General features: G+C 43.8%; 1 protein-coding gene across 2 annotated transcripts in view; it reads right to left on the bottom strand.

The window, feature by feature from the left end:
- Positions 1-14539, bottom strand: part of LOC147459596 (uncharacterized) — a 55832-nt gene extending 41293 nt beyond the window's left edge. Inside the window, exons 1-2 of one of the 2 annotated variants that reach the window (XM_086510823.1) lie at positions 14383-14539; positions 14169-14273 (exon numbers count right to left, since the gene is read on the bottom strand). In XM_086510823.1, coding sequence (XP_086366949.1) covers positions 14169-14223 — 55 coding nt within the window. In that variant the 5' untranslated portion in view covers positions 14224-14273; positions 14383-14539. Of the gene's footprint in view, positions 1-14168; positions 14301-14382 lie in introns of both variants that reach the window. The other variant, XM_086510822.1, reaches the window with a different exon arrangement.
- Between the last annotated feature and the right edge of the window lie 3407 nt (positions 14540-17946).

Consider the following 17946-nt stretch of genomic DNA (forward strand, 5'->3'; position numbering starts at 1 on the left):
AAGGAAAGCCAGACTCAACAGTCTGCACTGTAGAAGCTATCGTCAGTTGCAGCAATCACCGGGAGACCGCAAGGACCAACACCGGATGGTGTCCTGTAAGTAGGTAGGGTAATCCAAGATGAGGGTTCTTTCTGAAGGACGAAACGTTTCCACTTCAGCTGTCTGCACCGTAATTATCATGTAGAAGTAGTGAAGACAAACTGAGCAGTCTGCGCTGTGAATAATCTCTGAAAAGAGGAAAGGCCATACCAATTTGTCTACACCGTCTTGCCTGTATCTCCTACCTCCAATCCTCAAGTGTCAACCAAAACAGAATCCGCGCCAACAACGCCACCAAACCGCATCTCAGTGTGGCTCTCTATGTGAAAGAGTTGGGAGTGGCCTACTGCCCAGGTCGGAGGATAAGTATGTCGTAAGGTTATCGAGGGTGAGTGTAAGCAACTCTAAAGGTAACAATCAAATGATCAGGAGTGTAGAAGAGCAATTGCACTACCATCCAAGCCAAGCTCCACGTGACTCCGGATGTAGTCTCGTAATGCCTAATCTCCCGCATCTCGCCGGTAAACTCTCCAAGCAAGTCCAAAGCAGTGAAGTCCCACTCCAATCTCTAGATTCAAGCAATGAACCTGTCCAAGAAGAGATCCAAGATCCTCTCTCTAAGTCCATGTAGATGCTCCTCTGTAAGCAAATGATCTGCGTGTCGAGGTCAAATTGTAACTATCTGTCCACCCAAGATGGTGGTGTCTTCTTTGGGAATGTCGTGATCTCATATGCCGATGTCACGGCCATATCTCGTGTGAACTCCTCTAATGAGTGCATAGGTGTGTCCATAGCAAACCACAAATCATCACCCCCTCTGGAGTGCGCAACCATTGAATGATGGCTGGAATGAATGGATCTCACACGGATCGTACGCCCGTAGATGATCAAACCGACGTCGAAGCTACCGTGTACTGCAGCAGTCACTGAGAGACCGCATGGACCACCATCGGATGGTGTCCTGGCAGGAGGTAGCAACGTCCTCTGTGAAAAACACAAGCCAAGAGGTTGCTGTCACAAAGTGATGACGTGGCTACCGACAGCAGAAACCCTAATTTTTGCCAAAAACCCTAGTTTCCTGCAAACCCTAAATTCTGCCAGAAACCCAAATTGCTGGAAACCCTAACCCTAATTGCTGGCTGAAACCCAAAATTGGTTGGAAACCCTAATCTGGTGGCTGATATGCCACGTGGCACCAGTGTACGGATTTCCGGGATTTGCGGCGCAGTTTAGCGGAGGTGAAAAGCAGCAACATGGGTGACGCAATTTGAGAAGGATAGAGAGAGAGAGTTTATTGCTTTATTTTACTTACTCTGAGAGAGAGAGAGAGAGAGAGAGAGAGAGAGAGAATTTTTTACTGCTTTTGAATTGAAAGCTTTTGGGGCTCTGCTTTTGGGCATCCCTTGTAATCTGTATACGCGGTGAGGGCCTCACTTCTCAAAGCATCTGGACGCAGAGTCTGAGAGTGAAACCCTAACCGCTCTCTTGTACTTTGACATTGATTTAATACATAAAGAAATACCGAAAGGGGCGCCAGTCTTTGGGGCCAATATCTCTAGGCACGGAAGTCCGTCGGGCCAGTGCAAATCTATTGTGATCTGTGAATTGTTTTGAAGTGGTTATTTGGTGTTGTCGCGATTGATTCTTGACTTGGAGTGTCCAAGTCTGTTACTGTGGTATCAGAGCACGGCCGATTTCTCTTCTACGGGAAATCCGATCCCCATTTTTTTTTTCCACGGCACCTATGGCTTCACGCAAGGATCAGTCGACTCCCTCTACATCTGGAGATGCGGGCAGGGATCACAACGAAGATTCCGGCAGAGATTATGGCCCGCCTCGGCCTACTCAGGCGGAGCGACGAGAGATGGAGCGTCGTCAACTGATCGGCGATGCAACAAAGATGATGCTCAATTTTGCGAAGGACCCAAAATTTGCAAAATATACGAGCAAGACTTCTTTTCAGGAAGTGCACGAGCAGTGGCAAAAAACCACTACACCACCCCCGAAACCCGCTCTCAAGAAACCTTCTGCTCACAAGAAATATTCAGAGAAGGAATTAGAAGAGGTGGTTGATGCACGGATTGCTCAGCTTTTTGACGCGCAAAAGAAAGCCAAAAAGCACGGCAAAAAGCAGAAGAAAGGCACTGACTTCCCGGGTTATTTGGGTCATCAGTCAACATTTGAGAAAGCAAAGAAACAGAAGAAGCGTGTTCACTTTGAAGGAGTACCCAGTTCTTCTTCTTCTTCTTACAGTTCTTCTAGCTCTTCAGATTCGAGCGAAGAAGACAGAAAGGGTAAAAAGCGAAGCAAGAAACAACGCTTCGGAAAGGGCAAGAAAAAGGCAAAGAAGGCTAAATCTCGCCCAAAGACTGACAGTTCTACTGAGGACTCGTCTACAGACAGCTCAGATTCCGACGACAGAAACTTTAATGCAAACAAGAAGAATTTTTACAAAGCCAACCAATATGACTTTCTTGAAGATAAAAGCAAGAAAGTCCAAGAGTTTAAGGAAGGTGGCCACTCGATCAAGTTTGATACTTTTTCAGGATACTCAGATGCTTCGAAGGCTTTGTCTTTTATACAGCACTTTGACATCGCTTTCGCGGGAGGACGCTATTCAGAGCACTCCAAGATTCGGAGAGCTGCCTCTTACTTTAAGAGGAATGCTCGTACTTGGTGGTCCACGCTTCTTTTAAACAAGACTGCGCCAGTTAAATGGCTGAAATTTAAGAAGCTTTTTATTTCTTCTTGGTTAGCGCAAGAATATGAATGAGATATACGAGCTGCTTGGAACCATCTTCGGATGACCAAGAAAGATACAATCAATGCTTACTGTGAGAGATTCTGGAGCTCTTTTCTACCCGCCTCTTCATTCAAGAAGATCTCGTTCAGAGAACAGATTGAGCGGTTTACCTTGGGTCTACCTACAGAGATCCGAGATCACTGCTTGGAACAGAAGTCAGCTTCTATTCAGGAGTTGTTGAGTCATGCAAAGCGGGGCTTTGCCATTCACTCTGGCAGTCTGACCTACCCCACAGATGAGGCCATGACACAACGAGCCGAACAGACTTCTGGGAATGAAAGTAGAAAGAAAAAGAGCAACCCAAAGAAAAAGGATGCACGACCCAAGCTTACTCCTCAGGAGCGAGCTCGATTCTTCAAGGAGGGGAAGTGCTTTGGATGCGGGGAACATGGACATATCTCCGCGAAGTGTCCTAAAAAGGCACAGAAAGAACATAATGATAAGGACGACGACACGCTTGAGAGTTCGAAAGCAGCTAAGGAACGTGGCTGAAAAGCCAGATAGAAAAGTAGAACTGGTACCACATGACGTGGGACTTGCACCGAATTTTATGAATGAAAGTACAAACTTTGCCGCTTTTTGGGGCAAAGTGAAGGATCAAGAAGCTCTTTTGAAGGAGCCAAGGCCAACTTCTTTTCACTTGGAATTGGCGGCTCGATTTGGAATTACGCCCGACAGACTGACGCCACAGGCGGAGGTAGTTCGACTGGCACCTGACGGGATGTTGCCATTACACCAAGCATTGGCAAACTTCGTTTGCAATGACAGGGGTGTTCAAGGCACGCGAGTAACGTTCTACTCAAGAATCCCTTGGTACCACAAGAACTACGTCGTGGTTGACTACCGGGCCTAGAAAGCGACTTTGAAAAATGAAGGGCTCTGAGATTGTACTTGATGAATTTCAGTTTCTTTACTCATTCTTTTGGGAGAGAACTGAACGATGGATAAAGGTCGAATATGTTTTGACCTGAACAAAAGAACGCCAAGATTTTTCTCCACACTCATGCCGATTGTTTTTTTTAGAGGGCCTGAAGATTATACCATTGATCTGATACCTGGAAGCACACCACCGAACCGGCCACCTTATCGTGTGAGCCAAGCACAGAATGAAGAGATTATGAACCAAGTGAAAGACCTCTTGGAAAAGGGTCTTGTCCAGCCTAGCACTTCACCGTATTGCTCTCCAGTGTTGTTGGTTTTGAAGAAAGACGGATCTTGGAGAATGTGCATCGATTATAGAGCTCTCAATAAAATCACCATCAAGAATAGATTTCCGATTTCTAGCATCGATGATATACTCGACAGGTTACAGGGATCCTCATGCTGTAGCAGGATTGACCTGAAGAGTGGATATCATCGGATCTGATTCGCACCGGGAGACGTCTACAAGGCAGCCTTTCGGACTACTTTTGGGTTATTTGAGTTTTTGGTGATGCCTTTTGGCTTAACCAATGCTCCTGCGACATTTAACCGGATGATGGACAGGATTTTTCAAGAGTACAGGCTATTTGTTGGCACTTTCTTTGACGACATCATTGTTTTCTCCAAGAATGAGGCAGAACACAGAGATCATCTGCTTCAGGTCTTTCATGCATTACGAGATCACAAGTTACTGATTAATGCAAAGAAAAGTGAATTTTTCCTACCAGAGATGCACTTTTTTGGACACTGTCTCAGCAGCAGGAGTGCAAATGGATCCGGCCAAGATAGAGACTATACGTGATTGGCCCGATTTGAAGAATGTCCATGAAGTTAGAAGCTTCTTGGGATTGTGTTCGTACTACAGACGGTTCATTCGGAAGTTTGCAGAGGTTGCTTCCCCTTTGCATATCTTGACACAGAAAGGAGTCCCTTTCTCGTGGGATCCACAAAGGTGACTGCCTTTCAGACATTGAAAGAGAAATTGACTAGGGGACCAGTTTTGACTTTGCCGGACTTGCAGAAGTCACTCGAAGTATATTGTGATGCTTGTGGTCGTAGTCTGGGTGCGGTCCTTGTAGTCTGGGTGCGGTCATTGCTTACGAGAGCCGATTGTTCTCTGGGCAGGAAATGACAGCAGAGATCTATGAGAAAGAGCTTTTGGCGGTTATCCATGCTCTTACTCAGTGACACCTACCCGGAGCGGATTTTACCGTCTTTACAGACCATCAGAGTTTGCGCTACTTCTTGTCATAGAAGCAACTTTCGGAAAAGCAGATGCGGTGGGCGAACACCTTGTCACAGTTTCACTTCCAGATTGTCCATGTGCAAGGACAGAAGAATGTGGTGGCAGATGCTTTGTCTCGGAAGACGTTGGTTCTGGCTATTTCCGCGATACATCATAGGAGCTTCAAGAATATGGTCGACCAGTATGCCACAGATACAGATTTTGCAGATATTTTCACACGGATACGAGATGGGGAGACAATAGCAGGATACTCCATTCGGGAAGGCTGCTTGATGAGAAAAACCATGTTGTGCGTTACACAGCCGTTGAGGGAAAAGGTTATGACTGAATGCCACTGTCCACCTTTTACGGGTCACCGCGACATTGCTACCACCATGAAGGGGGTAGAGAGATACTTCTTTTGGCCGAGACTCAAAAAGGATGTGGAAGAGTTTGTGCACAGTTGCTTAGTATGCCAGAAGGTCAAGTTTGACAGGCATAAGGCACAGGGATTGTTCGGCCTTTACCCATACCCACCCGCCCTTGGGAAAGTACTGCAATGGATTTCATTTTTTATCTCCCGAGAACACTGAATGGTCACGATGATTTTCCGATAACATGGCATGCTTGAGACGATTGTCTCCAACAGAGACCCCAGATTTACGAGTTTGTTTTGGAAGGCAATTTGGGAGAACATTGGAACGCAGTTGCAGTTCTCGTCATCGTCCACTTGCAGACTGACGGGCAATCTGAGATTGCCAATTCAGTGGTTTTAGATTTATTCAAGTCTTGTATCTCGGATCAGAAGACTCAATGGGAAAAGTACTTACCTTTGGTGGAATTTGCCTACAATAACACGATACACTCTTCGACGGGGAAGGCGCCATTTGAGATTGTTGAAGGTGCTGCGAAGGTTCCACCCTTCCTAAGCACGAAAGATAAGGTTTTTTGAAGCAGATGAATATACGCGAGATTTTGCCAAGGTTCGCGAGACTTTGCAGAAGTCTCAAGAACGACAGAAAAAGGCAACAGATCGCCATCGTCGCGACTTGAAATTGAAGGAGGATGATTGGGTGCTCTTACGTTTTGAGAAGGCACGCCTAAGAAAGAAAAAGGGAAAAGAGGCTTTTTCCAAAGCATAGTATGCGATACTACGGACCTTTCCAGATCACTAAAAAGATAAATGATGTCTCCTTCTGATTGAAACTGCCAGATACTTGGAAGATTCACAATGCATTTCATGTGAGTCTCTTGAAACCTTTTAAGGGTGATGTGCCTGATGATGGGGAGCCTGATGAGCAACCCGAAGTAGAAGAAAACGAGGAGATTCTTGTTCCTGAACAGATTTTGGCACATAAGGATACGAAGAATAAAAATAAAGTCCGAAGGCGGTTCTTGGTTAAGTTCAAGAACTATCCTGCATTGGATGCGAAGTGGATGGAGGAGGAGGACCTAGCAGATACTCCTCAGATTGTGAAACTTTACCTCGATGCTTTTGGTTTAGCATAATCTACTCCAAACGGAAGCCAGAATTCAGCTTGGCCGGAGATCTAGTGCAGTGGGATGCACAAGAGGGGAGTCACTCCACTCGTTTGTCAACAGATGCCTTGATTTTGATACTAAAGTCACTAATGTCTCTTTGAGCTTCAGGGATACTGAGAGCTGACAGTATTCTGCTGGACGACTTTATGAAATGCACTTCCTGATTATGATACTGATTTGTTCTTGACTTCTTTTTAAGTGCAGGAACTGATAGACGAAATGACTATAGCATTTTGGTCTGATTGATCTCGAATAGACATGGTTGCAATAGAGGTTAGTCAATCGGACATCGATGAGGTCCCGATTGGACCTAGATGCGATTGCTAGCAACATTGCCGATAAATCATGGTCTAAGATCCGAATGAATGTTGAATGTCATGTGATGTCCTGTGATGTCTAGTGATGTCCTGTGATGTCATGTGATGTGACTGTCGATTTGGTACATGTGCTAGATGTGTGTTCCTTGTACGTAGGTACTAACAGTCAGTGTTAGCTAAGACGGTTTATGGCTTTTGTCGGTTTTGCAGGCGTAATCGCGGTCGATTACAATGCTTTCAAGAGGGGGGTATGTCACAAAGTGATGACGTGGCTACCAATAGCAAAAACCCTAATTTCTGCCAAAAACCCTAATTTCCTGCAAACCCTAAATTCTGCCAAAAACCCTAATTGCTGAAAACCCTAATCCTAACTGCTAGCTGAAACCCTAAATTGGCTGGAAACCCTAATCTAGCGGCTGACATGCCACGTGGCAACAGTGTACGGATTTCCCGGATTTGCGGCGCAGTTTGCGGAAATGAGAAGCAGCAACATGGGCGACGCAATTTGAGAAGGATAGAGAGAGAGAGAGAGAGAGTTTATTGCTTTATTTTACTTACTCTGAGAGAGAGAGAGAGAGAGAGAGAGAGAGAGAATTTTTTACTGCTTTTGGGACTCTGCATTTGGGCATCCCTTGTAATCTTTATATACGCGGTGAGGGCCTCACTTCTCAGAGCATCTGGACGCAGAGTCTGAGAGTGAAACCCTAACCGTTCTCTTGTGCTTTGACATTGATTTAATACATAAAGAAATACCGAAAGGGGCGCCAATCTTTGGGGCCAATATCTCTAGGCACGGAACTCTGCCGGGTCAGTGCAAATCTATTGTGATCTGTGAATTGTTTTGAAGTGGTTATTTGGTGCTGTCGCGATTGATTCTTGACTTGGAGTGTCCAAGTCTGTTACAGTTGCTGTCCACCCAAAAACGCAAATACGAGATGATGAAAACGATGCTGTCCAGCGATTTTCAATGTGCTCGTACGTTCCCGGCATGGTCCGGAGTAGTGCAGAGGGTCTGGGGAGGGTGGTGAATCAAGATCGCAGCCTCTGATAGGCTGAAAACAGAGAAAACAGCAGTGGATGCTGGCTGAAAACTGAAGGAAATGTAGAGGATTGTAGGCGGTAACGCACGGATGCGAAGCCGTGTGGGTTGGGGCAAGATCCAGAGTGGGTGTGGCCAAGCGCTGCCCTTCTCTTGCTGAAAACGATGGTAAATCTGCCCGAAAACGCAGGTTTTCTCAAAATCGCAGGTGGGGGCAGAAAACGCAGGTGGCAAAGAAGGGTATTTCCGGCAATGAAAAGACATCAGGAGGCCAGTGCTTGCTGCATGGAGGTGATCGCCATTGTGAATGGCAGAAAACACAACCAAGTGCAGAAAACGCAGCATTTTTCAGAAAATGCTGGCTGATTCTTCTTGGGAGGAGCACTTGTTGCAGATGAAGCGCCTGGTCTCAAGACCATGGAAAGCTCGTTGCTGATACCATGTGATGTCTGAGCTCTGATACCATGTGAGACACAACAAACGGTGGTGTAGGAAAGAGGGGGCTATTAGTCCCCCCGACTACCAGAGCATAAGACCTGTACAATGCCAGATACTATATGAAATGGGTACCCCCTTGGCCCCATATACATGAGTGCCCAAGGAAGTCCCCCAAGGGAGTCCATATTGGGCGGCGGATGCCCCAAACCTGGGAAGCCGCACAAAAGTGCAACCTATACATGGGTAGCCAGCCCAGAGACTGTCACAAACTGGTGACGTGGCAAGCTTCCAAACACACAAACACAGTGGCTGCGACAGAATTGCCATGTGGCAGCAATACAGATCCCCACATTATCCGCCGACAAGCTACTGGCGTGGCCATTGTACGGAACTTCCGGAAATTACCGTGCAGATCACGCTGGCAGTGCTGACGTGGCATTCAATATGGATTTGCGTTAATTGCGCTGGCTGAATTCACTGGCAGCTTTTGGGCCTATTGCTTTTGAATTAAAAGCTTTTGAGTTTCTGCTTTTGGGGCTCTACTTTTGGGCATCCCTTGTACTTATAAATAAGCAGGCAGGGATTCACTTCTCAGAGCATCTAGACACAGAGTCTAAGAGTGAGCACCTACCCGCTCTCTTGTACTTTGAACACAGACTAATACAAAAAGAAATACCGAAAGGGGCGCCAGTCTTAGGGGCCAATACCTCTAGCCACGGAACTACGCCGGGCCATGTCAAATTTGTGAACTGTTCTGTTGTGTCCCGGTGGAATCTTGACTTAGGGTGTCCAAGTTTGTTACAAAGGTATTAGAGCGCGGCCGATATCTCTTCTACCGGGAAATCTGATCCTTTTCTCGCGACACTTATGGATTCCAACAAAAATCAATCGACTTCTTCTACATCTGCGAATGCAGGAGATCACAGAGAAGATTCTCATGAGCAATCAGAGGAAGAGTATGGCCCACCTCGGCCTACTCAATTCGAGAAGAAGCAGATAATTAAAATTGCGAAGGATCCAAAATTTGCAAAATTTTTGACTCAGTAATCCCTCGCCGAAGTACACACCCAGTGGCAGAAGGCCACATAACCACCCATCAAACCGGCAATCAAGAAACCTCCTTCTCCAAGGATATTTACAGAGCAAGAATTACAAGTGGTTGTTCAGACACAGATCAGTCGGCTTTTGGACGCAAATAACAAATCCAAAAAGCATGAGAAAAAGCATAGGAAAGAACTGACTTCCTGGGTTATTTGGGTCGTCAATCTTCTCTTGCATCGGCAAGAAAACAGAAGAAGCGTGTACGATTCGAAGAACTACCCAATTCTTCTTCTTCTTCTTCTTCTTCTTCTTCTTCTTCTTCTAACAGTTCTTCTAGCTCTTCTGACTCGAGCGAAGAAGACAGGAAAGGGAAAAAGCGAAGCAAAAACAAAGCTTCGGAAAGGGCAAGAAAAAGGGAAAGAAGCCTAAATTTTGCCCAGTTTCTGACAGTCCTACAGAGGACTCATCCTCAGACAGTTCAGACTCCAACGATCACATGTTTTATACAAAGAAGAAGCATTTTTATAAAGCCAACCAATATGACTTCCTCGAAGATAAAAGCAAGAAAGTAAGAGAATTAAAAGAAGCTGGACAGTCAATTAAGTTTGACTCTTTTTCTGGATTTCGAGATGCTCCGAGGGCTTTGGCCTTCATACAGCAGTTTGACATAGCTGTCTCAGGAGGGCATTACTCAAAGCACTCCAAGACTCGAAGGGCTACATCTTTCTTCAAGGGAAATGCTCGAACATGGTGGTCCACCCTTCTATTGAGAAAGGAAGCTCCAGCTAAATGGTTGAAGTTTAAGAGGCTTTTTATTTCTTCTTGGCTGACTCGGGAGTACGAACGAGATATACGAACTGCTTGGAATCATCTTCGGATGACCAAGGGAGATTCTCTAGACGCTTATTGCGAGAAATTTTGGAGCTTTTTCCTACCAGCCTCTTCATTTAAGAAGGTCTCGTTTAAAGAACAGATTGAGCGGTTTTGCTGCGGACTTCCTACAAAGATCAAAGACTACTGCTTGGAACAAAAGTCAAATTCTATTCAAGAATTCATGGGTCATGCGAACGGGGTTTTGCCATACACTCGGGCAATTTGACTTACCCCACTGATGAGATCTTGACTCAGAGAACCCAACAGACTTCTAATAATGAAAGTAGAAAGAGAAAGAGTTCCCAAGAAAAGAAAGACAAGGATTCACGACCCCGGCTCACTCTTCGAGAGAGGGCCAACTACATCAAAGAGGGGAAGTGTTTTGGATGCGGGGAACATGGGCACGTCTCCGCGAAGTGCCCTAAAAAGGCACAGCAAGAACAGAATGAAGACGGGCCAGAGAGTTCGAGAGTAGCTAAGGAACGTGGCAGATGAAAGCAGGATTTGTTCCAGATTGCATGGGTACTGACCCAAGCACGATTGATGAAAGTACAGAACTTTGCCGAGCTTGGGGCAAAGTGAAAGATCACGAAGACCTCATTTTTTTTGATAGAGGAGCCAAGGCCAACTTCATTTCACCTGAATTGGCGCGCGGCTCGAGATGACACCCGATTAGATGGGACCACAAGCAGAGCCAGTTCTAGCAGCACCCGGACGGAAGATAGCCATTACACCTGTCATTGGCAAACTTCGGTTGCATTGTCAGGGGTATTTGGGGCACGAGGACTTTTACATAATTTCCTTTGAAGGTTGTGATGTCCTCTTTGGAGTCCCTTGGTACCATAAGAACAATGCCAAGCTCGATTATCGGGCGAAGAAAGCCACATTGACAAATGAAAAGGGCCGAAAAATTGTACTTGATATGAAATTGAAGGGCGAGTCTGTCCCTATTGTATCAGCTTCGACCGTTTCGAAATTAATGAAATCCGGTCTGTTTGTTTACTCGATCTGTTTGAAAGAGTTAAATGAACACAGGACAAATATGTCTGAACTTGATAAAGGATGCCAAGATTTTCTCTACACTCATGCCAATTGCTTTTCTGAGGGCCTGCCAGGCAAGTTGCAACCTTATCGTCCTGAGGATCATACTATTGATCTGATACCTGGAAGCACACCACCAAACCTGCCACCTTATCGTGTGAGCTGAGCCCAGAATGAAGAGATTATAAACCAAGTGAAAGACCTCTTGGAAAAGGGTCTTATCCAGCTGAGTACTTCACCCTACTGCTCTCCGGTGTTGTTGGTTTTGAAGAAAGATGGATCTTGGAGAATGTGCATTGATTATAGAGCTCTCAATAAAATCACCATCAAGAACAGATTTTCGATTCCGAGGATCGATGATATTCTTGATAGATTACAGGGATCCTCTTGTTTCAACTTTAGGTTTCAGGGATACTTTGAGTCATTGATGTTGGGTTTCAGGGATACTGTTGGGCTGACAGTATTCTGCTGTATGACTTTATGAACTGGAATTTCCAAAAATGAATATGATATTGATTGAGTTCTACTTGACTTATTTGAGTGCAGGAACTGAAAGACGAAATGATTGCAACATTTCAGTCTCATAAATCTCTATAGACATGATTGCAATATGGATTAGTTAATCGGGCGTCTGTGAGGTCCCGATTAGATCTAGATGCGATTGCTAAATACGTTGCCAATTAATCATGGTTTGAGATTTGGAATGAATTTGAATGTGATTCATCATGTGATGTCCTATGATGTCAAGTGATGTCAAGTGATGTCCGGTGATGTGACTGTCGATTGGTACGTGTGCTAGATGTGTTGTGCCTAGTGCGTCGGTACAAACAATCAGTATCTGCTAAGACAGTTTATGGCCTCTGTCTGTTTTGCAGGCGTAATCGAGGACGATTACAATTGACGTGGTAGGCTTCTAGACACACAAACACAGTGGCTGCGGCAAAATTGCCATGTGGCAACAGTACATACCCCCCCATTATGCACCAACGGGCTGACGTGGCCATTGTACGAAACTTCAAAAAATTACGACACAGATCACACTGGCAATGCTGACGTGGCCTTCCGTACGGATTTGCATTAATTGCGCTGGCTGAATTCGCTGGCAGTTTTTGGGCCTATTGCTTTTAAGTTACTGCTTTTGGGGCACTGCTCTTGGGCATCCCTTGTACTTATAAATAAGCAGGCAGGGCTTCACTTCTCAAAGCATCTAGACGCAGAGTCTGAGAGTGAGCACATACCCACTCTCTTGTACTTTGAACACAGACTAATACAAAAAGAAATACCGAAAGGGGCGCCAGTCTTTGAGGCCAATACCCTAGGCACGGAACAACGCCGAGCCGTATCAAATTTGTGAGCTGTTTTGAAGTGAATCTCTGTTGTATCCCGGTGGAATCTTGACTTGGGGGTGTCCAAGTTTGTTACAGAGACATACCAGCCGTACAAGTATGTCGTAGACCTATCTGAAGCAACAGAGTGGTGTTGAGGCTATTGTGCCAATCCTGCCTCCTCAAAGGAACAAATGTTTGGATTGCTTAGGAGCTGACCACGAATCAACTCAAGGTTAAAAAAGCCTGAGCTCAAGAAGGTCGATGAAGCCCGAAAGCAAGGCAAATGGACAGTTTATCGAGGAGGTAAGGCCATCATCCACGAGTTTCGAACTCCCAAAGGGGGTCTCCAACCCCACCTCGATCTTGTTTCTTTCCTTTTCTTCTACCCTGTTTTTGTTTGTCTCCCATCCCATGGGTCATGTATGACCTCTATGGACGATAATGCAATCTCTCTCTCTCTCTCTCTCTCTCTCTCTCTCTCTCTCTCTCTCTCTCTCTCTCTCTCTCTCTCTCTATATATATATATATATATATATATATATATATATATATATATATATATATATATATATATATATATACACACACACATACACACACAATCCCTTCCGCTGCGCTTTGACACTAACTCTCTCAAAAGCACCCAATTATTCGCGTATTACTTGCTTATGTAATGCATAAATGAGAATGTACAACAATGTTACTCAATCCACACCTTCCAAGATGGACTCTATTCAATGGCCCTCTAGCGGCATAACTCTTCAGATACCAATCAATGGATTGTTGTATGTCACGCTGGTTGGGCTCCAGCAATGGCTGCCAAAACGCTTGTACAACCAGCCACTTAGGGATTGCCTTTAGAAAGTATTTGAGCAATGGGAAAAAGGGGAGTCACATCAGCCCAATGAATGACGAGCGATCAGCTTTGGGGGTGATTGTTAGGATCAAATATGAAGAGACACGAGAACTCTCGAACATGCTAGAAAGAAACGTAAGCCCACTTCATGACTCTCTCCAGAGGAACTAATCACCATGTAGAGAGAATCCTACATCTCATAATTACATAGAAGGCATTTTAGCCCCACATATTTGCAATTATCTCTGAAAATGTACCATAATGATGAGAATGAACACTTTCTAAAGAAAACTTGTTGACAGAAGGGTTACTCATAAGGTTCAAAGAAAGCCATAATTGCAAAACTCTTGGTGTTCTAATACTTGAACTTGTGACTTGTTTATGCGAGTCAAAATTGTAGCATATACTAAGCATGATATCCATTGATGCCAATCCTCTAAAAACTTTTATAGCATTTACTAAGCATGATATTCATTGATGCCAACCATCTACAAGAACTTTTCTATAACAAAAACCCTGAACACATCAATACTGACACAAGAAATCAAGTACTCACTTTCAGTACATTGTTAAAGACTTTTAATATTTATTTATTGAAATCAAAACGATAGCCTTTATGTGATGATGGATTTAGAAATACAAAAATCCCACAAAACAGTTGAGTTTTTCCCTTTGCTTTAATTTAACAGATGTCTGTCAGCTTACCAGCACCCAGAACGAGAAGAAGCTTGGATGCTCCTAGAGCTAATTGAAGCACCATTGCTGTGCGGATGGATAAGAACTATCCTTCAAGAACCGCTACATATCAAGCTGCGAAAACGAGAGAGAAAAAGAAAACTACACGTGAAAAAGTTAGGTATTTTCTGTAAACAGAGTAGCTTCTTCACTCGTTTTGAAGATGCCGCAAAGCAATACGTACCTCTTCATGGAGCTTGTAACTCTTACGTCTCTGCTGAAAGCTTACTGATACGGGCGATTACGGTCGAAGAATTTTTGCACTAGGGGTTTAGGACAGCAATTAAATGTTTACTGTGGCATACTTCTGCGTGTAAAGAAAGAAACACGAAAGCGCAAAAGTTTTGAACCAAATTAATAATTCGGACTAATATGTGGCCACGATTAGCCAAAAAAAGGACCAATCTGTTGAGGATGCTCGTTTTTCAAGCGCAGAGGAAAGTCGAGGTTCTCTCGAGAGATTGAGGTGTTAGGCGGTGGACGGCTTGCTGACAGTGTTCGCAACTTCCAAACAAGAGCTATGTGGGAGCTATGCCCCTTAACTCTCGTGCTGCTAACCGCCTTTCGTTGGGTCTATAAAGGAAGACCAGGGCCAAGCCCACGAGGGTGGGGCTGGTGCAAGGAACGGGGATGCTCTCTCTCTCTCTCTCTCTCTCTCTCTCTCTCTCTCTCTCTCTCTCTCTCTCCAGCCATCTGCAATGTCCTCGTCCAGTTTTGCAAGTGGCTAGACTCTGTCTATTGTAGCGCAAGTAGGGGTTGGGTGCGGAAGGAGACAAGGCAATGGACTGGCTGGTGTTTATTCCTATTGATATGTTTGTCATAGAAACAAACTCAATTGAGGACACTATTATGCCACAAATGATCTAAGAGGCAAAATCAATGCAGCTCGCTTCATCATGCAATTGGCAATTGGCTTCGAGTTTCTCCATTCCAAAATTAAGGGCCAATTTTCCATCCCAAAGTCGATCTCCTAGATTAACAAACAAAAGTAGACTTTTTTTTAAAAATGGAAATAAAGCACCAAACCCAACACTTTACACATACCAATTATTGCAATTACGTATGGAACTGCCGCACATGCAAATTGTTTAGGCAAGTAGATTTGGTAGATCAACCAAAAAACCTAGAACTCTGGAGGTACTCCCAATCATCAAGAATGGAGTATCCTTCATATCTAGCAAACCATTGAGCATCTTCTTCTTCTTGGGCAGACACAGACTTTTTCCTAACCGAGTAGACACGATACTCAACATCGGAGGAGTATGCCAAAATATGCAACGTAAAAATATCAATAAATGGCAACTTCCTAAGGTCTGTGACACAAAAAGAAACAAAAAAAGGCATGAATCTTACACACCAAGTGAATTCCTAATTTCATGTACACACACTTGGTCTTGTAGTATTTGCGGATGGTTCGAACAATTTTTTCCTGCGACAAAGGTCCCAAAAGGAACAGAATACGTATCCACATAATGACTTAATAGTGGACAAAAACATACCATGATGTGGATAACATTCTACATTCAACACAAAGGACACCTCGGAGATGTAAGAAATTTGATCCATCATCTATATAGCCAAAAGGAAACTAAAAAATAGACAATGTGAGGCAGGAACGAAACCTTCACATAACATAATTTAGTATATGTTATGGAGAGAGGTAGAAAAATTAATTCATGACATATTTTACGAGTTAAATCATACACAAAAGAGAAGACAACGATAAGAATTAATGGAGTCTTCATAGGGCATTGTTTAATATGTCATGGTACACAATGTTTGTTGTTATTGAAGTTTTTTCGTTTACATCAATGTTACATAGAAGAATCTTCACTTCAGCAGTTAAACATGCACGTGACAATGCAACATATAATTGTGCATGAGTGAAGACCAGTGTCACCAACATGGCAATGCTTTGGCCCTGTGACTTATTTATTATCATACAAAAAGCCAATATAACTAGAAACTCTCTCCGTCCAGAACAAATGGCAACTTCGAGCCAGAATGCACAAAACATATGCAAGGGATGAAAACCCGGGTGCCAACCTAGTACCTCTAATAACTTCAGCCTCCAAAACTCTTGTATGAAATGCCTTGCACACCAAGTGTGTCCCATTACATAGACCTCAACTTGGATCAAGGTTTGGTAGTAGAATTATTGGGGAATTCATCTTCAACTTCAACCATTGTTGCCGATCTCAATCATTAATATCTTACAGCTCCAGACTCCGATTGGCAAGCTTTAAATTCCTTTGGCCTTCACTCACCAGTAGTCTCCATACAAACCCTTGTGAGGCTACAAAATTTTAGATGGAACACCGACGGAGGTGACCAATCTTGCACAAAACTGGCCCCTGTGAAACTTAAACTGGTAATATCTTGACAACTAGAACTCATATTGCTGATTTGAGAAGACCGAATGAGCACTTCAAGCTCATGCATTCATACCAACTTGACCCTTCATTAGCATCTGCCCAATTCGGTACAGATCTACAATCGATTCAAACTTCAAACTATCATAACTTCCTCACCGTAGCTCCAATCGACGAGCCGTAAAGATAAGCATGTAGAGCACTTCGAGTACTACAGTTCTAGTCCATAATCTTCCATTTGTGCTCACTTAAAACATACTCTTTTTTAGCATCATTAAGGCATTTTTTGGCCCTTTAAAGTCGCATCTGGCATACCTAAAGCTTAAAACTAGCTTGTTAGCAAGCCCTGATCATTGATCAATAATTAGGTAAGCTTAAATTAAGCACAATGTGCATCCTTCTAGTCTTTTTCTCATCATGGAAGAGGAGTTGCACGACATCCACCCCCTCTGAACCTGCACAACCTCTGATCTGTGCCAACTGGTCTTCAATCTGCATCTGTTATAAGCACTTAAAGCACCTTGCCATCATCAAGCTCACATAACTGGTAAGTACATGCAAAACAACATAAGGTCTAACTCCCATCACCAATGGTCTAACTGTATTATTTGGTAGTTGCCCTATTACAAATCTTCGAACCATATCTGTCGTATCCTCAACACACTCATTTATGGAAAACCCTATTGTCCAAAGAAGTCTATTGGAATCTAGCCATGTAAACTTATTGGCCACAAAACCAAAAATTCTTTCCTTCATAGCATAAATCCAAAAAGCAAAATCTACTACCAAGTAACCTACTATAGAAAATAACTAATATCCTTGAATTTGAAGTCTGCACTTCAATAGTCCCCCTCCACGATCAAATGGGATAAAAAGGAATCGCCCAATCACTGGATCATCATAATATCCACACGAGCATATATTTCCTATATCAATCAACTTTAAGCATTTTTGTTGCGCATATCTATTCATGGATCCAACAACCACAATGTATACCCAAAAATATCCATCCATATTGAACCTGCTTTTGAAGATCCCTAAAATCTCATGGATCCAATACCATTAAGAGAACATAGCATTGATAGGCCCCACAATATACCAAAGCATCACCTGACGCATAATGGAGCACCCACATCCCATAAACTTCTTGCAACTTAAGCTCGTTACCAGCAAGCATTAAAGAGCATTGACTCCCTTTTACTGGCAACCAAACCATCATTGGCATAAGCATCATTAGAAATAACATCCAAATCCTACCATAATTGGCATACTGTCCAAGAAAATGAAGAAACATGTACACCTTTTTCAATACCCATGGCGATTTAGCATCATCGCCCCCTCTAGCTTCATAGCCATCATGAAGAACCTTGGAACAA

This window comes from Adiantum capillus-veneris, chromosome 4, assembly GCF_014529385.1.
Source record: "Adiantum capillus-veneris isolate H3 chromosome 4, ASM1452938v2, whole genome shotgun sequence".
Lineage (NCBI taxonomy): Eukaryota > Viridiplantae > Streptophyta > Polypodiopsida > Polypodiales > Pteridaceae > Adiantum > Adiantum capillus-veneris.